A 27,725-nucleotide genomic window follows, 5' to 3' on the forward strand; every position below is an offset into this window, starting at 1 on the left:
CTCTGTGCACGACACACAGCAGGACACGTGGGCAAAATCTTAAAATTAAGAGGCAGGTCCTGAAGTAAAACTATCACTGTTTTATTTTAATGAAGATTTAAAAACGATGAGACCTCTTTGGTATAAATTACTCATGACCTCAATCCTATTTCTTCTACTTGTTGTAAATCTCACCATGAGGTGTTTTCTACTAAAGGATTTTCAGGGGTACACTCTGATTTGGAAAAGAATATTAATCTTCCTTGAATCATTTTTTATTTCCTTTTTTCAATATTATTTTGTGTTAGTTGCAGCATAGTGGTTAAACAACCACATACTTCACAAAACATTTCCCCTGGTATTTTCAATACCACCTGGCCCCATACATCGTTATTCCAATATTATTTATTGACTGTATCCCCTGGGCTGCACTTTTACAGCCCATGACTGTTTTGTAGCTACCAGCTTTCACTTAATCCCTTCCCCTCTTTCACCCAGTCTCCAAACACTCCTTTAAAAACGCTTGTTTTACTGCACTTAGTAGGGTCGGCCTAATGTTTTGCATGCATAGAAGTGATGGAGAAGTAGCCGCAGTGTGGACTGTGAATAGGAGCAGCTGCGTTTGTTCCTGGTGCACACGGACGTGCCGGCGGCAGGCCAAGTGCTTCGTCTGCACTATCTAATTTAATCCTGAAAAGAACGCTCAAATCGGTTTCCATATTTTTCAGATAGGAACAGTTAAGCTTATTTTAGAGAGTTGATTTCCCTGCCTTCAATTATATCATAGCCTCGGAGCAAATCTATAAATAAATCCCTCATTCGTCATGTCATACAGAGCAGGGCTGAGCCTCGGGTGAGGCAGGTAAGGCATTCACTCGGGACTCAGAATTTATGGTGGTGCCCCGCCTGGAATAGAGTAAACGAGATAAATAAAAGTTTAATGCAATATTTAAAAAAGTCAAAAGATAGCTCAGTGTTCTCTTTGCTGCCCATCAAACAATGGTTCATGAGCACCCCTTCCCCCAGACCCACAGCCCCCTCCTCTTTCAACACCAAGGCTTCGGAAAAACAGGCCATTTATTTCCTGCCGGGGCCACTGCAAGCTGGTAAACAATGAGGAAAACGTTGTGGAAATGTGTTATAAGCTTTAACATATTCATTTGTGGCAGATTGAAGAATTTAATTTAACATCATCTGAATGTTCTGGGCAGTTGGAAATGCACAGATGAGGTTCTTGTTCTCATAGAGCTTACCTTCTAGAATAAATAAGTAATAAAATAAACAAAATCATCTCAAAGAGTGAGAATACATGAAGACAATAACAGAGGGCAATCTGAGGAAAAGGAATAGCATGAGCAAGCTGTAAGCTGTCGTCAGCCATATGAGGCTGGGGTTTGCGCCGTTTTGTTTACTTCTGTGTTCTTTGCACTTCTGTATTCTTCTGTATTCTAGGACAGAGCCCAGCCCACAGTAGGCACTCTAGAACTAGGAATGGAAGGGTGAAGGTGCTCAGTGGTCAGAGAAGAGCGAGTGTGAGGCGGGATAGAGGAGAGGAGATTTCAGACCGGAGGCAGAGGTTGGGTGCGCCATGGCCCTCCTAGGCTGCAGCTGGGATTCCACCTGTCTTCCAACAGGAAGCCTGGGATGCTATATTTTTGACCTAGTAATTTCACTCTTTGGTGTTTTCCCCAAGGAAGTAAATCAACAGAGTAAAATCTTAGTTGCCCCAAACTTCTCATTACCTAACTGCATGTTAAAAATTTTTAAAAGACTTTCTACTAACTTAACCAAGATCAAAGGAAGGGAGAAGGGTTTAATAAGTCATGATTCATGAACCCAGTGGAATATCACACAACAGTGTTAAGATGGTATCATGAAGATTCTGAAAGCACAAAGAATGTTTCATATGTTTTCTGAAAAAAAAAGCAGAATGAAAAATTATATACATACTAACATTAACTATACAGTTATATCTGTGAACTGTGACTGAAATGTAATATATAAGATGAAAATAATGGTATTAGGGTAGTAGAATTTTGGGTGATTATTTTTCTGCTTTCCAAAAATTACCTTTAATATTATTGTCACATTATTTTAATAATAAAATTGCTTAGTTGCTTAACTACTATAGGATTTCTCTTTGTGGTGATGAAAAAGTTTTGAAATAGATATTTGTGAGGGTTAAATAATATTGTGAATATAATTAATGCCACTGAATTGCACACTTAAAAATGGTTAAAAAGGCCAATTTCAAGTTATATGTGTTTTACCACAATTTAAAAAAAAACAGGTGTCTTTTATAATCATCAGCATGGTCAGCAGCCTCCAAGATGACCCCAATGGTCCCCTCTTCTGGTCTGCACACCCTTAGGTCTTCCTCCCACAATGCACCAGTACTGGTCTTGGTGACTAAGAGCATACTGCAGAAATGGTGGTGCATTACTTCTAAGGTTAGGTTGCAAAAGATTGAGGCTCCTGTCTTAGCTCTGACTCTCCCCATCCCTGCCCATTCTCTGAGCATTGGCTGTGGGGAAGCCAGATGCCAGGTCCCATTAACAGTCCTATGGAGAAGCCCAGGTGGAGAGAAACTAAGACCTCCTGCCAGCAGCCATGTGAGCAAGCCACCATGGGGGTCAATTCACCAGGCCTGGTCAAGACCCAAATGACTGTAGCCTTGGACATCAACTTGACTTCCAGCTTGTGATAGACCCTGAGCCAGAAGTACCCAGTCAGGCTCTGCTTCAGTATTTCTGAAAACTATGGGATAATAGATATTTGCGTTTTTTTAAAAAGAAAATGCAAAAATTCCAATAGAATTTCCAATATAACTGTTCTTGTGGGTATGCAATAATTACCCACTGTTCTTTTTTCCTGTCTTTGAAGTCTTATCTTCTCCTCATTTAGTGGAAGTTCTCGGTGCAGCCAACTTTATAAATACAAGTGTATTAAGAAAGCTGTGTAGTAAAATGAAAAAGAAATTTCATCATGGCATCCATAGTACGAGAGTCACAGAGCTGAGAGCATCGTTAGGACTTGGTCTAAATAAAGTGCCTATCATGTTTCTGCATAAGAAAAGAGATTTGGTAAAACTACACTGTTAAAGGAATATTGACTGGCAAAGTGAGAATCAATGTAAATACCCCGAGTGGGGGGAAAAACATATACCCTCAAGAAAATACAGTATTGATGGATCTGAATTTTTTGGTTATAAAAACTGTTTTTGATCACTAGGGGATCAATGAAAAGCTAAAATGACCTCAAAATGGATGTAAGTCTGACTCTCAGGAGTTCGAAGAGAGCTTTTTAAATTCAGGTTTTAGGAGGAAATTTTACCATGGGAAAAATGTACATAGTGATAACAATTACAAAGAAGTAAATTTATATAGGTGCTCAGACCCATATAACACAAGAGTAAACCTAACTGACAAAAAAGTCATAATCTCAGAATGACAGACAGACTTATAACATGTTTTTATTTTCTTTTATATGTTTCAAGACTTTAAAAATTCTCCAGAGTGATCATATCTTACTTTCATAGTGAGAAAACTGTAGGATATAAATAGAGTCTTCAGAAGGATGACATGGCGAAGACAGCATCAGCGAACGAGCCGCCCGACACACTCGCCCCTCACTCACAGGGCTGCCCCTCCTCTCTGAGTCTCAGTTCCCGCGTGTGGACTGCGGGATAATGAGACTCACCTGGTAGCTGGGTGCGTGGAATAAGGGAACACGTGAAAAGTCTCTAGCGCGCAGTAAATGCTTCGTCTCCATTGTCTGCCTTCCCACAACTGTATTTAGAACCAGGGTGTCATTCGCTGGTGTGCCACGTCTTCTGTGGGAATCAGAGGTCAGCTAGGTCCACAGGTAGCTGGCTCAGCGTGCAGCCTGGAAGACACCGCGTGACGGAGGCAGACAGGAGGCTCCTTGTCGTATTTATTCATAGGTACTAAAAGCTGTTTTGACTTTTCTTCTTAGAGCATCAGACCCTCGTAGAGGCTGCCCAACCATTCAGTAGTCTTAATCCAAATCTTGTTTTAGACATAAGCACACAGACCATTTCTTCTTTACATCATAATGAACTCAGATAGTTTCAAATCCCAGATGCAATGTTGTAAGAGAAGGAAGCTGAAATTAGTCCCCAGCAATTGGATTCCTCATTTGTCTTGAATTAAATTTCAATAGCCATAAGCTCTGACCTAACTGAATTTGCTTTCACATTGCTTTGAATGAGAGAACTGTTATTGGTGATTTCCTCTAGGCCTAACCACGTCATGTCTTTGCGAGACAGTTACTTTTTCAAGGAGTAGGGAAACATCATTTATCCTATATCATCATAGGATGCTAAACTCTGTATCTTTTGACTTAAAAAATACTTTCCTTTTTACATTTTTCTTATTATCTTGGATTATGTCCAGTCTCTAAGGAAATAAACATGTGAAGAAAGAGTTCTGTGGAATGTTAACTGCACTGGTATTTTTCTTCCTTTTATCATGCCCCAAGATTTGCCAAAGTTGATATAAATTCACCATGCCTTCTCTAAAAAGCGTAACAGCAAGGCATTCATTCTTGCTGCAGGAGTCAGACTGTAAAAGGTGACTTCCTTTTACTCCATTCAGTTTAAGCCTGTAAAAAGCATTAAGTGAAAAATCTGATATATTTGTTAGAGTATTTATTGCATTACCAAGTTATATTTTCAGTTCTCAGTGAAAGGTTTATTGAGAACATAAACTTTGAAGAGGTTTTGTTCGGGATTAAATTTTTTTCTCCATCTCTTTTGGCAAAATAATATCACAGCAAAACGATGCCTTTCAGGAGCTATTTTTAGCACTGTTTACAGTCGAGGGACACATCGACCATTCCCGCAAAGCAGACAAGAGCCTCCCAAGCTGGCCTCTGATGGCCAGAGTCATAACTTCTATAGGATTTCAGAGGACAGAAAGGCTGTGAGTTACCATTTCCATGAGCTTGATTGACCGTAATACAGATGCACCAGTAAGTTTTTCAGGAGCAATTTTACAGTGAAATATTTTATTCACTGTCCATGCAATTGGAACTAAATACTTATAATTTGTCCCTCCAAAGGTAAAACATAAGCCATAGCTAAGGTTTAATATGCATTGATTTTTTTGATAAATGAAGATTTGAATTTAAACTCCTGATTTGCCTTCTCTCATCAAAAATGAGAGTCATCTGTTTCACATGAAATAATGCTGCCATCAACTACTGTGAATTCAGAAAAATTGGATCATCTTTATTCTCTAAATAGCGTGAATTCCAAATAACATCACATGGGTAGAACATTCACTGGCATTTTATTTTGCTTCACTCTTGATGTCCTAAAAATATTTTGAAAACTTGTGAAATAGGTGAAATAATAAGATTTAAGCAAGTTATAGCAGGAAAAGGTCAGTCTTCACAGCAGTCCTGTGAAGTGGGAGAGGGTATTAATTTCATCCTGATCTATATCCAGAAGTTGGAAAGGTTACGAGTCGCCTGATGTCCTTCAGGTAACAATGGAATAATTCCATGTGGGGCAAGATCATGTGGTTACGAAGGCCTAGTGTTTACGACTGGAAGGAATTGTAAGCAGAGTAACTGACAAGCTGGAAATCCACTCTGTTGGTTGCACAGCCTTTTGGTTTTGAGGATATTCTACAATGACTTGTGAATTTAAGAATTTTCTTGTAAAGTATTCTATAAGTTTTAGCCTTCTGATTAGAAGGGGTAGTTATTATTATTTCCTTTAACAAAATAAAATATATCCCTTCCTATCATATCCTTCAGTCAGAGGATTCAAAAGTAACTAGTTGTGCTTTTTCTGCTATTAACCATATTATTAAAGTAAAACACTGAACAACAATTATAGAATCACATAATTGCTACTCTGCTAAATCTAAGAATCTTTTCTAAAACAGAACTGAGGCACAAGTATAATTCCTGACAGGTTTGTACTATCCTGTATAAGAAAAAATGTCAAAGTTTGGCAAGCTTTAACAAATCTTAGAGTGATTTTCTTTAAATTATATTATTTAAGCACATAGAATTATAGGTTAAGTGCATATGGGTTATAGCATTTTATATAAGCTATTAAAAAATAAAACTTTACAACTTACAAAAGTCATTCCTGCCAAACCCTAGAAAAGAATTGGAGAGGGCATTAAAGTGGAATCTCTTAAAAAACAATTCAGTGGCCCTGGCTGGTGTGGGTAAATGGGTTGAGCACCGTCCTGCAAACCAAAGGGTTGCTGATTGGAATCCCAGTCAGAACACATGCCTGGGTTGTGGGCCAGGTCCCCAGTAGGGGGCGTGCGAGAGGCAACCACACATAGATGTTTCTCTTCCTCTCTCCCTTCCCCTATGTCTAAAAATAAATAAATAAAATCTTTAAAAAAACACACACACAATGCAGTGAAGTGGTTAACCGATCCTTTCCCATAAGCGGGTTGAGTGGAAGTGTGATCTTCTTTTGTGGTTATTAAGCAAAAATAAGTTTAAATATGTACACAAGGACGTGTATTGAAAAGAATATAACATCAAGTTCAATTACATTAGCTTTTGAATATTTTATGATAATATCTACATCAGTGGATTTATGAAGTATAAATATGAAAATCTATAGGTCCATATTAGTACATTGGAAAGGCTAATATAATGACTTCATAAGTTAACCAATTTTTTAAAACCAGGACACCCTTTTTTTGATTTCAGGGTAAACTTACATACTCAATGACATCTCTTTTTCCAGGAAAAATAGTAAAAAAAAATCAAAGCTAGAAAATTCGGGGTAAATATCTAGCTGAGCTTTGAAATCCAAAGCAAGAATTTAATGTTTTCCTTTCACTGGCCTGCTTTTTGGCAGTTTATACTAACCTTAAGAGTGTCAGTGCTAACGTTTTCCAAACATCCTGCTGAGGGCTCTTTAGCACTTTCTGTACTTTTCCACCAGCTCTGGTTTACTGCAAGGGCGACTGTGTACTGCGTAGGGGTAGATCTGAAGGAGAGGCCTGTCCAAGCTGGGCAGGATAGTATCAGGGACTTTGGGGAGTTTCATCTTGCCCATGTTAATGGTATATGCTCCCTGTTCTATTTATTTAATATAGGGCAGTTGGGGTGCTAACAAGAATATAGAAAGAATATTCTCTACAACAATGGAGTTCAAAGTTAAAGGAAGAGAAAAATACTGAAAAAATGTAAGGTGTTCTTATGGAAAATTTAAAAATAACCTAGTAATCCCTTTACCAACTGGGTGACATACAGCTTGGTATACATACAGTTTATTTTTTAATTATATTTTATTGACTATGCTATTGCAGTTGTCCCAATTTTTCCCTTTTGGTCCCCCCTCCACCCAGCACCCCCCACTCCCTCAGGCAATCCCCCCACCATTGTTCACACCCATGGGTCATGTGTATGTTCTTTGGCTGCTCCATTTCCTATGCTGTACTTTACATTCCCATGGCTATTCTGCAACTACCTATATGTATTTCTCACCTCTTTACCCATTCCCTCACCCATTCCCTCTGTCCCCCTCCCATCTGGCTACTGTCAAAATACTCTCTGGATCCATGACTCTCTCTCTGTTCTTCTTGTTTGCTGGTTTCTTTTTAGGATTCAATTGTTGATAGATGTGTATTTATTGCCATTTTATCGCTCATAGTTTTGATATTCTTTTTCTTAAAAAAAGCCCCTTTAACATTTCATACACTAATGGTTTTGTGGTTATGAACTCCTTTAGTATTTTCTTCTCTGGGAAATTCTTTGCCCTTCGATTCTACATGATATCTTTGCTGGATAGAGTAATCTTGGCTATACATCTCTGTTTTTCATGACTTTGAATATATATCTTGCCAATCCCTTCTAGTCTGCAAAGTTTTGTTTTTTTGTTTTTTTTTTTGATAAATCAGCTGACAGTCTTCTGGGAACTCCCTTGTACATAACTAATTTCTTTTCCCTTGCTGCTTTTAATAGTCTCTCTTTATCTTTAACTTTTGGTATTTTAATTATGATGTATCTTGATGTGGGCCTCTTTGCATTCATCTTGTTTGGAATTTACGTGTCTATTTCCTTCACCAAATTAGGGAAGTTTTTTTAAATGATTTTTTTCAAACAGATCTTCAATTTCTTGCTCTTCCTGTTCTCCTTCTGTAATCCCTATGGTGCAAATGTTGGAACACTTGAAGTGGTCCCAGAAGCTTCTTACACTATCCTCGTTTTTTAAATTCTTTTTTCTTCTTGTTTTGATTGGTTTTTTGTTTTTGTTTTTGTTTTTGTTTTTTTTTGCTTCCTTATGTTCCAAATCATTCATTTGAATCTCGGCTTCATCCACTCTACTGTTGATTCCCTGTAAACTGTCCTTTATTGAAATTAGTGAATCCTTCATTTCTTACTGGATCTTTTTTACACTCCTGAGGTCCTCACTAAGTTCCTTGAGCATCCTTTTAACCAGTATTTTGACCTCTGCATCTGATAGATTGCTTATTTCTCCTTTGATTAGTTCCTTTTCTTGAGTTTTAATTTGTTCTTTCATTCAGGCCATGTTCCTTTGTCTCCTTATTTTGGCAGCCTCCCTGTGTTTGTTTCTATGTATTAGGTAGAGCTGTTATGACTCCCTGTCTTGGTAGCATAGCCCGGCATAGTAGGTGTCCTATAGTGTCTAGGGGCACAGCCTCCCTTATCACCCAGGCTTGGTACTCAAGGTTTGCCCTTCATGTGGTATGAGTTCACCCTCCTCTTGTAGTTGAGCCTTGGTTGCTGTTGGCAGGTCAATGGGAGGGATTTACCCAGGCCAGTCACCTGCTGGGACTAGCCGTGACCAGTGACCACCAACCTCTGCCCTCCATGGAGGATCAGCTGTGCAGGAACTGGGTGGTGGTACTCCAGCTCGGTCTGTAACTGTCCACTGGGTGGCAGGAGCTGGATGTTCCCAGGTGGTGCAGGCCAAGGTCAGTTTCTACCTGTGTTTTGCCTGGGGCCACCATGCCTGGGCTGTAGAGCAGTTTGAGATGGCTGCTACTTGGTGCTGGGCTTGGAGATTCCCAGGTGAAGCCAAGCTGTGAATCTAGATTGGCTGCTGCTAGTGCTGGGCCTGGGGCTACTTAACAAGAGGTACAGGGGCTGGGGCCTTACTGAGGCTGGCTGCTGCTCGTTTAAGAGGATTTAGCAGGTTTTCGGTATATATACATTTTAGCAATAAATCTTTGGCAGAGAATGTAATGGACTCTAAAATTTGAGAGTCAGAATCTGGATGCCCCCCATTTTGTAAATATGACCCTTTGATTATCTGGATTAAATAAAATAATACATGTGAAAGTACTCTGTAACCGTGGAGGCCCTTACAAATAACATTATCGTTATACTCATTTGACAGTCAGGTGAGCTGACCATGATGGGAGTGACTGTTTGGCAGGGAGAAGGTGTCATTAAACGGTCTCACTAGAGTAAATCAATGAGAACTGAACAGTTTTCTACGCACAACAAAACACAGCCTGTTTAGGAAGACTCATAAAAACTAATTTCAGGTTGGTTGGGCTTTTTTTGTTTGTTTTTTACATCAGCGCATTGACAAAGAATATCTCAGCATTGAAAAACTCTATGTCTCTTCATTATTAACGTAACTGAGTCTTGCCTCTCAATTCATTGCACAGCCCAGTGAACAGAGTTCACTGCACAGGCCTCAGTCTTTCCTTATATTAGTCTTTATCTCCCCCAAAAGTTTATTCCAATGTTAGGGATTCCCTTCCTGTTCCACTTGACCAATTATTGACCCCTCTTTGCAAAATGAATAGATTTGAGCCTATTTTGTAAAAATAAGCCACTTTTTGACAAATCAGACCAGTTTTATGACCACAGTCCTCCCTCTGTGTCAGAAGCTTTGATAAGAAGGTGATTAAGTGACCATTTTGCTTCTGATGTACAGACAGAAAGCATGCAGCCCCTGACAGGTCTGTGCAGTTCAGCTGAGGAACCAGTCAGGCTTGTCTTTATGGGGGGGGGAGTGGACTTCTTCACACATCATTTTCAGGAGATCAGTTATATCATCCAGTGGCCAGTGCCCATGCCGGCAACTTTGCACAGTGTGTCCACTGTCTGCTGAAAGGATCCCGCCGTGGCTTTGCTCTGTGAAGAGTGTGACTGTAAATAAAGCGCAAAGAGGGACACCCCCCACATCACCCGCTCCAGGCCACTCTAGTCCAGCTCTCGGAGACGAAGCACACTACTGTGCTTCAAACACAGGCCCACAGTGTACGCAGTTCTGTCCCACCTGGAATGCAAGTGAGGAAGATTCTAGAAGTTTTCTGTTCCCTTTTAAGCTTTTCTATGGAAATCGGTATCACCATCGAATGCTCTAATAAGTTGAACCTACTACATCTCTACACCTTATGTCCAGCTTTCATGAGCCAAACATTAATAAGTCCCAATGAAGATTTTTATAAAGATATTTACAAGTCAACTCTTGGGAACAAAATGTAACAGATCTTAGTGGTTCTAGAAGCAGACATACCATCAATTTTAGAGGGAATCTTTTGGAACAGTGTAAGGAAAGGGAAAAAGAGCAAAAACGTACCATCCCAGTTTATGAAGTAACTTTAAAAAGACAAAGACCAATTTTCTTCCATTCTAAAAAAAGAAAATGGCATCCTCCAGAAGAGTGTGTACTTTGAATGTTCCTTAAGAACCACTACATGACCTTAAGGTCTTTGAGCTAAAAAATGATTGTTTATTTTTTCAATGCATGTTTCTCAGGTAAGGCAAAACTTTGTAAATATACCAGTTGATATACTCAGTCCTCAAGCAAACACTTGGTCAGTCAACAAACACCATGCCCTTCACTGCACCAGGAGCCGTGCGTCATAGGAAGCAGCCCTTTCCATCTTGCTATAGCACAGGCCTCCCTCCTTCTGCACCATCATTTCTATTCTCCACTTTTAATTTCCTCTTCCCAACTTCCACTGTCTTCTTTAGTCTGGCAAAGGATTCCGGGTTTGCTTTGTTCTTTGTCTGTTTTCAGGATGGCTTAGAGATTTGGGTGAGCTTTTAAGGGCTGTTTTTCACTAATCGCGTTATCTTCTTTCATATAATCTATCATCATAGATTATATGGATATATGATTTATGTATATATAATCTCTATATATGTATGAGGGGGACTAAAAATGGAATTTATTTGTAAAACAGTATATATTCTTAAATGTTTAAACATCAGTCACCTTCAAAGCACTCTCCCTTTGATGCAATACACCTATTAAGACTTTTTTGCACTGCTCAAAACAGTTTTTGAACTCGTTGATTTTGATGCCTTTTAGTGCTTCTGCTGTTTTTTGTTTCACCTCTCCCACATGGGCAAAACATTTCCCTTTGAAGACTTTGTTCATTCAGGGAAACAAAAAACAAGCTGTTAGGAGTGAGATCAGGAGAATAGAGAGGAGGAGGCGTGGAGGTTGTGCCACTTTTTGGTCAAAAAATGCTGAACACTCAGCACAGTGTGGGCAGGTGTGCTCATACATCATCATAAAATGGGCAAATGCATTGCAAGAGTCTTCCCCCAAATTTACTAAAACAGAACACAGCCTCTCACAACAATGCCAGCTGGTACACTGATACAAATGGGTTTGTATAACACTCAGCTAGTGGGGGGAAGCCTTTATTATAAGGAGCCTGCCCTCCAGAAGATAATTTCAGGTTTTTGTGTGCCCCCTTGTATAGGCAGGTAAAGAGTGTGTGTGTGAGTATGTGTGTGTGTTACATGGATAAGGACTAGGAAAATGAACATTCATTTTGGTTAGAATAGCAGTGTTCCTTTATTTTCAACTACATTAAAAGCATTTGTTTGAAAGTTACTCATCAGATTCTCTTCACATACACTTTGAATTCAGTAGGGATTGTTTCTCTTCGTTGTCATGAAGATTTATAATTTAAAAATTTCTTAGATTTTTTCCCAGAGAGTTTGCACAAACACATCTTTTACATTTTAGAAGACGAATATGGAACGAAGATGACAGCCTCCTGTCCCACACACGCTGCCAGGACTGTGTGGCCCTTCACGAACGCAGTTTACCGAGCATGCATCTGAGCAGATGGGCACGATTCCGGTCGTGTGAGGCCGATCCCCTCTCGGTGACCTGGCTTTGAGCCTTGAAATCAAAAGGGTGGCCTCGCCATTGGCAGTAGGATCTCCCCATTTGCCAGAACATTTCCTTTGAGGCATCAGGGTCCCTCCTCCCCACCCCCAAGACATGGAGGTCCCTGTGTTGCCACTCACAGGGGGTCCGCGCTCCTCCCCCAATGCCTGAATGCTCCGTGTGAAAGACCCGCACACCCCATCTCTCTAAACAGCTCCGTCCACTGAACTTCCTTTACGGGTCTCCTGACCCTGCCCTCCCACATCTCCAGATGGCCCGGTGCCCAGCCTTCTCCGTCCAGATGCAGAGCCATCCGAAAAAAATCCTCTGTGTTCTTTATTAACTCTTCCCAGCCTTGGTCAACCACTGCTCACTTTTCTGTTTCTGTAAGTTTGCCTTTTCCAGAGTGTCATATAAATGGGATTACATATTATGTAGGCTTTGGCATCTTTCACGTAGGATGATGCATTTGAGAGTCATCTATAAATCAAGTGGTAAAGGAACAGTAGCCTGAAACAACTTCATTTAGCTAGTTTTTGAAGCGTAATAGAGGTGAACTAAAAGAAATAGTTTTTTTTCTCTTAAAAAGTCAAAGAAACACTGATTTAGTGATTGTTCTGAGGAGAAAGACCTAAAAATTACCAGTATAGACTATTTTATAGTAACTAATTAGATGATAGAGATTATAAATATATACCTATAAGGCAGGGGATTTGGGAGTATCTTCTACCATCACTAAAAGTCACCTAAATTGGGTAAAATGCCCAATTTAGGGTAAAATACCACAAGCACATCTGTTCAGATACATATGTGCATAGCTGAACCAAAAAGAAAATAAGTGAAATATCCAGGGGCCAAGGATGAAGAACCAGAATGATAAGTAAGTGCTTAAGTGCAGCTGCCTTGTGGTAGTGTTGCTGCAACAGGAAATGGAACCACTCAGGGGGTCAGGAAACAAGGCTTTGGGACTGAGACAGGTGGAACGTAGGAATTAAGATTCCTCAGGTAGAGTCAAGACACTCAAAGCACTTTAAGCTCAGTAATAGGCTGGCTCAAAAAAAAAAATCTGCTTCCAGCAAAAGAAGATTGCAAGGGCCAATTGATTGTGTTGGCCTTTGTTCTGCATGGGAATGAAACCGTCTCCCCTGAGAATTCTGTGAGTTTAGGTTAGAATCTGTACATGGTCTCGGAAGCCAACAGAAAGAACACGGAGTGCCCAGTTGTTGAGAGAACCCCAGGACTCCTGGTGGAAGAAAATATCTGTGGAGAAAAATATTCTTAACCCAGGCTCTTCAGGATTCCCAAAGATTAATATTAGCTAAGCATGAGCTCACCGTTCAGAATAGTAAAACATACAAGAAAAAGTTACCGCGAACGAGAGTCCGTAGCATGAGCAACAAAATTGGACCCCTCCCTCACCTGAACTTTGGCTACTGGGAATTATGAGACATAGAGCGTAACTGCATTTAAAAATGTTTTAAAGAAATAAAAGACCAAATTTAAAACTTGAACACAAAGCCATCCAAATTGAACACGTAAATTTGTCAAAAGAACTGGTACGAACGAAAATAAACAGTGAAAACAGCATATTAGATGCCACTGATTAGAGAACTGGCTGAACTGAGAGAAGGCTCTGATCTCATTACTCAGAATGGAGAACAGAGGGACTAACAGATGGAAAATACGAAAGAGTGCAGGAAGACATGGGGAATTTAATAAGGCGGCATTGCATTGGCGTTAGAAAACGAGAAAAGAGAGAACTGGGGACAGGCAATTGTCTAAAAGTAAGGGCTGAGATTTCCAGAGTTGGTGAAAGACATGAAGTTTCAAATTCAGGAAGCACTGTGAATACCAAGCAGGTTAAATCAAAAGAATATCTTACATTGCAGTAACAGACCTCTAAGGAAGAAGAGAAGAGCTATCAGGCTGAGACAACAGAAGCCTGTGAAATAATATATTCAGAGTTAAGAGAAAATGCTTTGAACCTAGAATTAATTCCCAGCTAACTATTATCCTATATGAAAACAAAACAGAATTTGCCACCGAGTTCTTTCATCATGGAAAGGACTTTCAAAGTTTGTATTTCAGATATAAAAATAATAATCTGAGAAAGAATATCTGAAACATGAGAACTTAAGGTGACTGAGTAAATGATAAACATGGGTAAATCTGAATAATAATAACAATAACTGTGTAGTCTGTGTTCTTAAAAGCATAGAAAATAGAAATAAAATACTATACAATAACAACAGGAGAGAGGGAACCCATCTTATCAGAATTAAAGTGTTACAGGATAGTTCCTTTATAAAGGACACAGGGACAACAACTAAGGGGGGTGGAAATGGGAGGGAGGTGGGGAGCACTGGGGGGGGTGGGCTGGGATGGGAGTAAAAGACAGAAAGCTACTTGAACAATAATTAAATAAATTTAAAAAATAAATAAATTTTAAAAAGAATTAAAGTGTTCTAATGTTCTTGTATTGTTTGGCAAGATGGTAAAGATAAAGTTTAACTCTAAATAGTTAAAGTTAAATGTTAAACAGGTAAAGAGCCATTCCCTTGGGAGGAAGGTAAAAGGTGTGCAAGTTTCTTCTGATGTCCTTGATGGTTAAAAAAAAACAAACACCAAGCCAACTTACCCCCAAAGAAAACATCACCAGCCACAGACAGACGGGGTGGTTCTGTGGTGTTCCTGTTCACGTACTTATTAAGTTTCATATGACGGTGGAGATTATTACCAGGAACACAGTATAACTTCTATACAGACAAGTGAAACTATAGAAGTTCATTACTATTCCACCAAGAAGCTCCATAAAAGGACTTAACTGGGACACAAGAGGATTGAATTAAAATGAGGAAAATGTTTTGCAAGAGTTCTAACCTAGATGGCCTAAACCTGAGGGAACGTCCTTTCTGTGTCCTCATTACTGAATTAAAAAGCGCCTGCTGTTTGCTGGGAGGTTCATTTCACTTCCCATTATGCCCGAGCTCCTACTCAAAGCATTGAGAATTTCAAGGGCATAGTGCAGTGAAGTAGACTTCAGTTTCTCTACAACATTCTTTGCTTACTTCTGTATTCTGTATCGAACTATTTCACTTCTCTCGTGATCCTATAAAGTGTTTCTTAATTAATATGGCTCAAGTGGACAGACCAACTCTTGTGATGTCACATGTAAGACAGTCCAACAGTGTGACCTTAAATAAATGTGTAGAGGAATTTAAAATGTGTGGCATTAACACAACATAAGACTGTGTGAAGCAACTTAACTGCACTGATCATGTAGAGAAAGGTGTCATGCCTGCTCTGGATTGACCACCTGATGGCCCGCTGCCATCTAAATAGATGATTGATTAGTTATGTCTTATTTCTTGAAGAACCTGGTGGTTGTATTGTTGTCATTGTGTTGTAGGTCTCTGGAGAGCACTAATGCTTGTTGCCTTAGTGTTAATTGAAGGTGGAATAAAATATGAACATGTGGTCAAGTTCATAAGACAAAGTAGAAAGGAGCTCTTAAAAGCAAGCAACTTTTGTATTTGGAGAAGCATTGTCCTAAAATCTTGCTGCCCTTCGTAGATACCAATAGTCATAGAAATTACCATTACCATCAGTAAAACTGGGCTGCCAGATAGCATTGCCTTGGAAATGGAGCTTCAGACAGGATCCAGTTTTATCATCACTATTAGCCAAAACGTAGGCATGGCGAATGAGTGATAGATCGAATGAGGCTTTCCTGGGAGCATTGATAAGCAGTTTTATCAGGCCTCAAGCTTGGCAGAATTTCAGCCTCTGTGTTTGGATTATGAACAGCCTAGTTGGAAACGTAGCAAAAAATTTCTTGCTGTTCAGCATTTGAGACATGCTTATCATTTCTATCAATTGACCTTTCCTGAAACCATGCAGTATTGAGTTATATCTTCTTGAAATCTAGTTCCATGCCAGAATTTTGTCAAAACATTAGGAATTTAGAGAGAGTGGGTGCTGAAATACCTGGCACAACACTTACATGTTTTTAATATCATACAGAATTAAAATCTCAGGAACTATGAAACCCAGCGTCGATTGCCTGTGGTTTATCCCTTCATTCGTTTCAAGCATTGATAGTGCGGCTTTTATGATTACTTGCCTGCTACTTTATGTTTATAGCTCCAAACTTAAAACAGTAGACATCAGGTTTGTGTAACCACTGATTTTGTTGGCTTTTGACCAAGTCTGTGATGATTTTTTAATGTCTTTCTATAAATCTCATTTTGTGCTGTTATGAAAACCTCCATTTTGAAAATCACAAACCTCTGGTGGAAAAGTTCATGTAAAATCCACACTGTACAGAAGCACATATCTTTACTGTCTCCAGACAAAACGTCTGAAAACTGATTTAATGTTTGCACTTTGGGTGCAGCTTAAAAGAGAGGGCCTAGAAAAGAGTGGGAGTGAGCTATTACAGGATTTTTAGCAAAGCAGTTTGCTTGTCTTGTGCGGGACATATGGAATATGCCCCCAAAAAGAGAATTTAGTTTCTGCTAATAAGTTATATATATATATATATATATATATATATATATATATATATATATATATAAAAATAATTCAAATATAAAAGTACACAGATTAACAGGCATATAAAATGTTATATATATAAGTGTTATATATAAGTGTTATACATATATATAACATTTTATATGCCTGTTAATCTGTGTAATTTTATATTTGAATACATGACAATTTGTCTTATTATGTAATTGATAAAATGGTACTGTACACAGCTGTTAATTCAATCACATGTTTATATTGTCTGGATGTATGATTATAGTCCTTCGGGAAAAATAATTTCTCCATGTCCTTGAGCTTTGTAAGAACTCAGTGTGAGTTTAAATATCTAAATAAATATTGAAGTGCAAAAAATAAAAAGTTAAAAAGTAATTACTAAACACATGGAAATAGAATATATAACTTCTAAAACAGAAGATGGAAATCTTGAATTTTAAAATTCAACCCAAAAAAGGCAGGAAAAGAAAAAAAAGGTAAAGCAGGTAAAAATGAAATGCAGGATTAACATGGTAGCCTTCATTTAGATATATCAGTAATGCCCAGGTGTCCATCAGTAGATAAGTGGATAAAACAATTATGGGACATTTACACAGTGGAATTCTACACGGCCATAAAAAAGAAAATTTTACCCTTTGTGACAGTATGGATGGACCTTGAGAACCTTATGCTACTTGAAATAAGCCAATAAGAGAAAGACAAATTCCATGTGATTTCATTCATATGTGGAATCCAATGAACAAACTGACCTAACAAGGAAAATGGGGACAGACCCATCCATGGAGAGCAGATGACAACTGGTGGGTCGGTAGGTTGAGGATGGAGGGACTGAGCAAAAAAGGAAAACAGACTCATGGACATGGACAGGAGTGTGGCGATTGCTGGGCGGGGGGGGGGTAGTATAAAGGGGACTAAATGGTAATGGAAAAAATACAGTAAAGATTAAATAAAAAATAAATACATTCATAAATATATCAGTAATCACAGAATGTAAACGGACTAAACTTTCTCAGAATATGGGGATTATTTAATTGAATAAGTATAAATTCAGAGATATAGTATTTATGAAAAAGATACTTTTAAATGATAGATACAAAAATAAAAGTAGTAGGGTTATAAAAGGTATGCCAGGCAAATAGTGAATTAAAACAAAAATTGAAGTCAGCCCTGGCTGATGTGGTTTAGTGGACTGAGTGCCAGCCTGGGGGCCAAAGAGTCGCCGGTTCAATTCCCAGTCAGGGCACACTCCTGGGTTGTGAGTCAGATCCCCGGTTGGGGGTATGCGAGAGACAACTGATTGGTGTGTCTCTCTGGCTGTTTCTTTCCATCTATTTCTCTCCCCCTTCCCCTCTCTCTAAAAGTAAATAAAATCTTTAAAAAGAAAACTGAAGTCATTAAGTTAATATGAGAAAAAGAATGAACTTAGCCTAGAAAGCTTTATTAAAAATAAAAATAGTCTTTACAAAAAGATTGATGAGTTCATTTAGCAGGAAGAGATAACAGTGCTACATTATTAGGCGTTTAATTACTCAGCTTTAGAGTATATAAAATGAGACTTGATGGAATTACAAGAGAACTTAAGAAAGTCTACCATCACCATGGGAGATTGCAAACAATAGCCACAGTCATTGTAACATTCTGATAAGGTATACCTATGGCTTGGGGTAAAACTTCCAAGTATAATATCCTGGAAGTATCATGTCTCAAACCACTTAGATGAACTCAAAAGGTGGTTGTGGTAATGACAAAGACTCTGATGTTGAAAATGCATGTAGAGAGTTGGAACATAAGTGGTTCTTGGAATGCAGGTGAGGAAACAGAAAACTTTCTAAATTAAAATTTTATATAATTGATATATTTGTATACAGAATGTCACAAATGAGCAGTTGATTATTTCATCAACATTATTAAAGAGTAGTAAGATGGGGAAATGAGAAATAAGCTTGTCTTATATTGGTAAATGCCTTATATTTCGGTACATATGTATAAAATTTAAGTACGACCAGCCCTGTCCAGGTAGCTCAGTTGTTTGGAGCATCGTCCTGATACGCCAAGGCTGCGGACCAATCCCCAGTCAGAGCACATGTGGGAATCAACCAATGAATGCACAGATAAGTGGAACAACAAAACCAATGTTTCTCTCTCCCCTCCCCCCTTCTCTCCTCTTTCTCTCTAAAATCTATAAATAAAAATTTAATAGAAAACAAATTTAAACATGACCAGCAATCTATTACAAAAACAGAGCTACAGCTACAAATTGAATCCAATTCTTCCACATAGTGACGCCATGGTCCCAAGCATGACCATGGCTCACCGGGGCTGCAGGGGCTGCCCAGCATGTGGCTCATCACTCCCGTGACAGCCTCAGGACCAAAGCGCACATCCGGCCCCAGACTGGCCTTGTTCTGTTCTATCCAAGCTATAGAAGATGGATACAAGGGTGTTTTTCACCATGGTTCTGTATGAACTCTACATCCAATGGAAGTGCAGGTTTTAGCATGAAGTCTACCTATCTGAAGCTTTACATTTGATATTTTTTAAATATTAATGAATAGTGTATAATAGTGAGAGTGTCTTAGGAAGAGGAAAGACTACTTTGGATGGCCCTGGACCTTCTTAGAAGAAAGGGGGGAAAAACTATAGAGAATCTTGGCAATGCCTCCTTTTTCTGTGGGGCAAACTTCTCTTTGCCAGGCAGAGACATTTAAAACAAATCTAATGATCAGTTTTTTTAAATAGCCATTGCAGCAGCCAAACACTGAGCCCATCTATGAGACCTTCATGGGTGACCATTGAGAGAGTTCTCTTAGATTGGATCTCTGGAGTAATATTTTTCTTTGCTCTTTTTCCTTTGTCTTCTACTCAAGTTCATTGCTTCCTTTCCTCTTCCTCACTCTCAATCCTCCCTGCCCCCATAACAGTTTTAAATCAATACTAAAAAGCTGTGGAATTGCTGGGTCAAAAGGCATATTCATTTTTAGTTTTCTGAGAAAATTCCATACTGTTTTCCACAGTGGTTGTACCAGTCTGCAATCCCACCAACAATGAACTAGGGTCCTCTTTTCCCCACAACCTCTCCAACACTCGCTGTTTGTTGCTTTGTTTATGATAGCCATCCTGACCAGTGTAAAGTGGTATCTCACTGTGGTTTTAATCTGCATCTCTCTGATAGCTAGCAATACTAAGCATCTTTTCATGTGTCTCTGGATCTTCTGTATGTCCTCCTTAAAGAAGTGTCTATTCAAGTCCTTTGCCCACTTTTTAATTGGGTTGCTTGTCTTCTTAGAGTGGAGTCATGTAAGTTCTTTGTATATTTTGGAGATTAAACCCTTGTCTGAGGTATCATTGGCAAATATGTTTTTCCATATAGTTGGTTCCCTTTTTATTTTAATACTGTTTTCCTTAGCTGTGCAAAAGCTTTTAATTTTGATGAGATCCCATTTGTTTATTCTTTCCTTTATGTCCCTTGCTCTAGGGGACATATTGATCTCACCTTTAACAGGAAGCTAAACAACAAAACAAACAAGCAAGCAAAATATAACCAAAGACACTTAAATAGAGAACAGGCTGAGAGGGACCAGAGGGGAGAGGGGAGGGAATTTCAGGGGAAAAGGGGAAGGATTTACAGGAACTAGTGTAAAGGACACATGGACAACAACTAAGGGGGGTGGAAATGGGAGGGAGGTGGGGAGCACTGGGGGGGATGGGCTGGGATGGGAGTAAAAGACAGAAAACTGTACTTGAACAACAATTAACTAAAAGTGTAAATAAATAAATAAATACTAAAAGCAAAAACAAAATAAAACATGAAAACTTAAGCTATGTTCAGAATCATATTATTAATAATAACATTGTTATTATTTTCTAAAAGAATTATTATATAATTAAAATCAAGCAAATAAGTAATTGTTTTTCCTTCACAAATCAAAATCAATAACATAAAAAGTACAAAATTTTTTAAAAAGCTGCTTGAGGAGGGGAGTGGGGAGAGGGAGAGTCGTTGGTCACCGAGGAAAGATGTTCATTGGCTGATTGTGTGTTTAGTAGCTTCAGGGCTTTTGAACAAATACCCACCTGCAGGTGCGACTTTCTTCACAGTTGTCTGGCTGCCTCTGAGCCTGTGCTACTGCACCTCGCTGCAGAAACACAGGAATCCAAGGACTAAAGCCTTTAGAAACAATCTTGAGAGCGTGGCAAATGCTAACTACTTTACTTATGAAACATTTTTATTTTTAAATTATAGTTGGCATTCAATATCATGTTCGGTTTCAGTGTACAGCATAGTGGTTAGACATTGACATAACTTAGGAAGCGATGCCCCCAGTAAGTCCAGTGCCCCCTGGCACCATACCTAGTTGTTTCAATATTATGGACTGTTTCCCTGTGCTGTACTTTACCTCCCCCTACCAGGTTAGAGTTATAATTCTGAGTAAGTTTGAATCTACCCCGCCTGCCAACTAAGCACCCCACTACCTTCTCTGAGTCCCTCTTACCTTCTCCTGTGACTAGATGGGACTGGAATTATCTTAGTGGGCTATCGTAAGGGGGAAAGAGTGCAAAAAGTACCTGGGAAAGTGCTGGTCACATACTCAACTATTCGTAAATGGCAGCCGTTATCGGGAAGACTTTCATTATTGTTGCGTGAATTACCTGGGTTTGGGGGCACTGAGCAGTGAAACAGAGGATCCATGCACAGCGAGGCTGGGCTGGACTGTGTGTCTGCTGCCCATTTGAAAGCTGTGTCACATGGAGGACTTTACTTCTCTGCTTTTAATAATCTTGAGACACATTATTTTCTGTCTACTGTTGTTTTAAAGGTCATCTTGAATTGATTCAGCCCCATATGGTTTAAGCACATCCCCTTTGTTAACCTGCATGTTAATATTTTGATTGCCGACATTTGACAGGGTACTTACTCCAATAATTTTATCTTCAATGTAAGAAGATGTGAATTCTTAGAGAAAGAGTAACTTTAGTAACTAAAGAATTTAATAGCAGTTTTATTTTAAATCTCCTAGTTATTTTGTATTAATTTTCCTATAAATGTATCCAGATGTGTCTGTACTACATGGTCCTATGAACAAATTCTGGCAACTATTTGATAAATTATTGTCTGAAGTTTTCCACCTCCGGACCTAGTACGAGCCTGAAAGTATCAACCCTTTGCTTGTAGCAGGGACATTTTAAATCAATGAGACGAAGATTACCAGAGTAAAAGCCAGTTCAGAGTAACAGATACTCTCAGAACCAACATGAATTCACCTTCTGTTTATTTTCAGTGGGTAATTTAACTTGTTTTCTTGGCCAGGAATAAATAAGTCCAGAACGTTTGGGCGAGCCTTATGTCTTATTTAGTGACTTTTCCTGTTTGGTCTGATTTCTCTCCTTTGTGCTTATATTTTCAGGCTCAGCTATGTGAATCATGCAGAGGATCTGGCCTCCAAGCTCCTACAATGTTCCCCAAAGAACAGACTGTCGGCACAGGCTGCCTTGAGCCACGAGTATTTTAGTGACCTGCCCCCACGGCTATGGGAACTGACTGACAGTGAGTAGGACAAACCCACACCATCCAGTCAAAGCAAGGACATCGTTTTAGCATCTGTGTGTAACATACGTGTAGAGAGAGATTGATGTTTACATGTGCATGTGTGAGATTATGAGCTTGTCTATGTGTTTGTGTATGTGTATGTACATTCATGTGTGTGTGTTGAGAGAGAGAACACATAGGGGAAGGGGCTTGTGTGTGTGTGTGTGTGTGTGTGTGTATTTAATGGAATCCTGTCATTCAAACGCCAGCTTACCAGACACAGGAAGAAAATGGATTCCCTCTTTGCTATCTCTGCTGTGCAGTTTGCAGCTGCAGTCTTTGTATTTGATTATGTGTGTGTCCAAAAAAATGATCTGAGCAGTCGTAAAGGCAAAGGAAAATATGATTTACATATTTATGCATACAGTACTTTTTAACTGGCTGCAGTACAGAGGAGAAATGATTCATTTCTGTTTGATTCTCAGAGACCATCTTGGTTGTAACAATAATCTTAAAAAGGGCTGCTATGCAGTGAGCTGACGAATAGAGTTGGCAGTTGTCTAACGCACTGAATTGACATGTAAGAAATGAAGACATGATTCATTTTAACTGCCGACGCTCTTGGTGTTCATGCAGACAGGTCTTCTCTAGATCTCTTAAAACAAAACACATTCCTGAGTGGGTTTTTGTTTTGCTTTTACAAAAGTGTTCATATTTACACAGCCTCTTTCAATTACATTTTAAATATTTGGGGGAGGATTTATGGCTGGGAGGATCTCATCTTTCTTCCAAAGTGTGAAACAGAATTCTTGTGAAATTTCGCAAAACACTGTTGCAGTAAGAACATTGTTGTTGTTCAGTGGTGATACGTTCTTTCCACGTGCTGGGTAGACATATTTCTTCTCATTCCCATCGCCTTAAAATTAATGTGCTCCGTATATGCATAGATATTTATAATATACTTATTAATCCTTTGATATACATCACTTACCATGGACATACACAGTTATTTCCTTAATCTTTTGGAATTTGGACCCCCCCCCAGTTGTATCAGATTCATGTTAACAACAACAGTAACCCTTTTATTTTGGAATTAAGTCATAAAAGAAACAACTACTCTTGCGTATCCCGATCCTAATTTTTTTTTATAATCCTACAATTAATTCTAATTACCCATATTTTGCCATGTATAATGTGCACTTTTTTGCCCACATTTCTGATGAAAAAGAAGGGTGTACATTAAACATGTGTGTAATAATCCCATGTGTCATACACACGAGCACATGGGTGTGCATTATACATGGGAGCACGTTATACACGGCAACATGTGGTCCTTTTTCTACCCTAAAGTGACTAGAGATAGGTAATCACTGCTCCCCTAGGCTTTGTCAGCCCTTTTTCACGTTACACATTTTGTATTCAGCCCAACTTCCTTTCTAAAAGTTTACTCACTGACGATTACAACTGCTATCCCAATTTTAAAAAATTAAAGATGAAATCCCTATGGAAAAATAATGATTTGGTGATACATCCTTTTATACTAAAAAGAAGATGCAAATGGGCTTATTAGTTTATGGCTCATCAAACTGAAACATACAGTTTGTTTTCCTTTTAGAACAACTTGTAATTCTATACCGCTCCTCCTCAGTAACATCTCAATCCCATCTGACTTGATGATTGCGGTTAAGCCAGGATTTTGATGGGCGATGAATCCTGAATTTTGTAGCCGTACTTTTCTGTTAATATGGGCTTATTAGCCACTTGCCACTTAGTTTATCAGCCGGTGGATAAATCCAGTTCCTATCAGTCAGTAAATGCCTACACATTATCACTGGGTAGCAGGCAGCCAACGAAGACGGCCTTGTCCCCATCATTAACACGCACAATGTATGCAGAACACCAGAGGGGAATTAAAACCACAAAAAATACCTCAGGGTGGTATTTTTAATATGAGAATTTAATTTGTAATTTCACAGATTAAGAATTTTGGCTGCATTAATCCCTTTATCAGCTCACAGCAGGCTATTTGCAGAAGCATAACCACAAGGTGATATTCATTGGCAGAAACACGTCTTTGCATAACGTTAAACATCAGGAGCAGGGAAACCTTTTGAAGGGGGGAGAATAAAGATGAAAAATCATTATATTTTTAAAGCACGATTCTGCTAAATGCCTCTGGTAAAAATTTTGAGTTACAGAAATGCTATTTCTGTGTCTAGTAGATAATCATTATGAAGCATAAATCCAGTCTCAAGAAAGGACAATCCCAGTGTTAAATACTGGACTCATTTCCATTTTGAACAACGTGGTAGTCCTTGTAAACACGTTTACAAAACAAAGAATTCCAAGACTCCGGAGACTTTGGGAACTAGTTCTTTTAGGTGAGATGACTAGTTTTGGTGACCGTTATCCTCCCTACTACTCTGCAGACTATATTTAGAAATTCTTAGCGTCCAATTTTACATCAGGTTGGAGTCTTATAAAAGTCCACCGCCTGGCAAACAACCGTGGAGTGGTGCTTCCTTCTCAAGGAGGCTCGGAGGAGGTGCACCTGGGGAGATGAGTCACAGAACCAGTAAATGGATTGTCTTAGCAGCCGGGTCACGGTTTAGATCCTCAGTTCCAGGAACCTCACTGCATTGTGGGCCCAGGCTGCTATAACAAAATACCATAAACGGTGGGAAGGAGCAGGGGCAGGGGCACTTAAACAACAAACCATTTCTCACAGTTCTGGGCGCTGGGGAGTCCAAGATCAAAGTACCGGCAAATTGGGTTCCTGGTGAGATTTTCTTCCTGACTGTGGACAGTTACCTTGCTGTATCTTCCTGTGGCAGAAAGAGAGTGGTCTTTCTTCCTCTTGTTATAAAACCACTAATCTCATGGGAGCCCCGCCCTCATGACCTCACGGAGCTGTGATTCTTATTCAAAGGCCCACCTCCAAATACCATTGCACTGTGGGCTAAAGGCTTCCACTTAGGAATCTGGAGGACATATTTTGGTCCAGAGCATTTACATTCTTCAAGACAGCTCATAGCATTTTTTGAAAAGAATGTCCATGAAAAATAAAACATTGATGCAAGCAGAAAGTGAAACCAGTAAGAAAGGAAGAAGAGTGGAGTAAAAATAAGTTTAAAGTGGGCCCCAGCCTTCTTGGCCACTTTAATATATCAGACCCTGAAAAAAGAGTGTCAAGTAATCGAGTGTCTCAGTTACATAGAATATTGCAGTCGTTCATGGGGTATATACAAAATTGAAGTCGTATACTTATGCCAAACTCCTATCTGCTTTGGAAGAACATGTAACAATAGAGTGTCTTTCTTTATTGTACTGTTCGTTAAAACCTCACCAGTTTACATAATACCAAAACTTAGAAGTAACGTATTAGTGTGCCAGTGAGGAGGGAATTACAAGTTTATCGAGCAAGAGTAATGGTACAGTTACCTGGGGATCTCAAGGTTAAAGCTGGCTACTTCTGATGGCACCTTGTCATCCTCCCTCTGTCTGGAAACCCCAACAGCCTTGCCCCACTTCCTCACAAAGATTTAATTGCAAGGAAGTAAATGGAAGGCTGATTTGGAAGAAATTCATTACTTTTTCCAAATACACCATAGGGCATTCTCCTGTGTATACTATCAAGTTACATAAATTATTGAAGTTGAACTACCCTTGTCAAAGTAAATGAACAAAATACACTTCATAGCACAGAGTCCTTGATTTTATTACATTCGTTTGTTAATTCACAAAACTCAGATCTGCCGTAAAGAAGGTCGACAAATTGGTGCCGTGTGAAAAGCCCTGAACTGGGGATCAGACCCCCTGGATTCTGGCTTCAGCTCTCCTGTTGAGTAGCCGGGCAACTCTGTAGCCGTACCTCCATGTCATCTTTAAAAAACTAACACAACCACACCCAAGTCATATATGTTTGCTGTCTCCAATTGCTAGATTTCTATCCCCTCATGAATTCTTTCCAACGAGGTTTTGACACCCAAGACCCCCAAATCACTGTTTTCAGAGTCTCTGTCCATGGATCCCCCCCAGCCTTCATCTCGACCCATCAGCAGAATTTAACACAAGTGACCACCACCTCCTCTTGGTAATGTTTCCTTCACTTGGATTCTAGGACAGGGCTCTCCCGTGGTTTTCCTTTTGCTTCTACGTTTCAGGTTCTGGTGGATTTCTTCTAATCTGCCAGACCTCTCGCTGGTAGAAAGCCCTGGGACTTAATCCTCAAATCTTTCTATCTATAATTCACTTTTTTAGAGCTCAGATGATCTCATCCACTCTCATGATTTAAATATCACTTATACTTTGACAGCTTCCAAATTTATATCTCCAGTCCCATCTTCCCTGACCGAAGATCGCATATCCCACTGACTACTCAGATTCTCTCTTTGGCCATCTACTGAGCATCTCAAATTTAATATTACCAAAACTGAACTCCTGATCTTTCCCCCAAGACTTGCTCCTTCTGTGGTCTTCCCCTTGTCAATGAATGGCTAATGGAAGTTCTCTCTGACACCTTCTTTTGTCACAACTGTACTCGCTTCCCCCACAGACCCTGTTGGTATTAGCTTCAAAATACAAGGTCTGTACAAAAGGTAGGTACCCAGCCATGTACTATGAAAAATAGAGTTATTTACTGAATAAGATACAAGATACAAGAAACACTGTGCATAGGACAATGACACTTCTGTCCCTTCAAAGTAGGCACCATGGGACCTCACACACTTCTCCCAATTGCCTTCAGCTGCCCCTTGTATTTTCCTGAATCTCACTGACAGTCTGAAATGTCTTTCCTTTCAAAGGTGACTTAGTTTTAAGAAAAGCCAGAAGATGCAGGGTGCCAAAATGGGCTATAGGGGTGCTGAGTCACCTGGGTGATTTGATATTTCTTAAAAAAAACACTGTGCATGAGATGTAAAGCATGAGCAGGTACATTGTTTTGATGAAGCTGCCGATCACCAGTTGCCCATAGCTGCAGAGTTCTGAATCATCTGAATAGTTTCCACAGAGGAATGTTCAAGCTTAACACAAAATTTGATGCAGATTTATTGCTCTACTTGCTCAGTCATTTTGAATGCAGTGACCACACAGTGCACATGCTCACTCAATGGTGTCTACTGCTCCCACTGACTAGTACAGTGACAACATCATTGTTCACTCATGCACATTCCAGCCCACTGTCCTTGGCTGCCAGGTTATATCGATGTCACACAAACCATTCTCGTTATATTAACAGTGGCTGGTCTTTGTCCAGATAGGCCTCACATATCCAGAATCACACCTCTTCTCACTTCTCCACTGCTTTCACTGTCTTCTTTCACCTGTCGTTTTTAATTTGTTTTATTTTCAATTTATTTTGTATTGGTTTCAGGTGTCCAGCATAGTGGTTAGACAATCATATATTTTACAAAGTGTTCTCCCCAATATTTTCAATACCCACCTGATGCCACACATAGTTAGGACAGTGTTACTGACTCCATTCCCTGGGCTGTACTTTTCTTCCCTGTCACTACCAGTCTGTGCTTCTCAGCCCCTTCACCTTTTTGCCCAGTCCCT

The 27,725-nt window shown here is 39.3% G+C and overlaps 1 protein-coding gene across 4 annotated transcripts in view; it reads left to right on the forward strand.

Annotated features, from left to right (window-relative positions):
* Positions 1–27,725, forward strand: part of CDK14 (cyclin dependent kinase 14) — a 562,452-nt gene that overhangs the window by 448,844 nt on the left and 85,883 nt on the right. For all 4 annotated transcript variants that reach the window (XM_053655083.1, XM_053655082.1, XM_053655085.1 and 1 more), the window contains one exon: positions 22,045–22,184. In XM_053655083.1, coding sequence (XP_053511058.1) covers positions 22,045–22,184 — 140 coding nt within the window. The remainder of the gene's footprint in view (positions 1–22,044; positions 22,185–27,725) is intronic.

This window comes from Artibeus jamaicensis, unplaced genomic scaffold (assembly GCF_021234435.1).
Source record: "Artibeus jamaicensis isolate MK-2021 breed Jamaican fruit bat unplaced genomic scaffold, CSHL_Jam_final contig_923, whole genome shotgun sequence".
Classification (NCBI taxonomy): Eukaryota; Metazoa; Chordata; class Mammalia; order Chiroptera; family Phyllostomidae; genus Artibeus; species Artibeus jamaicensis.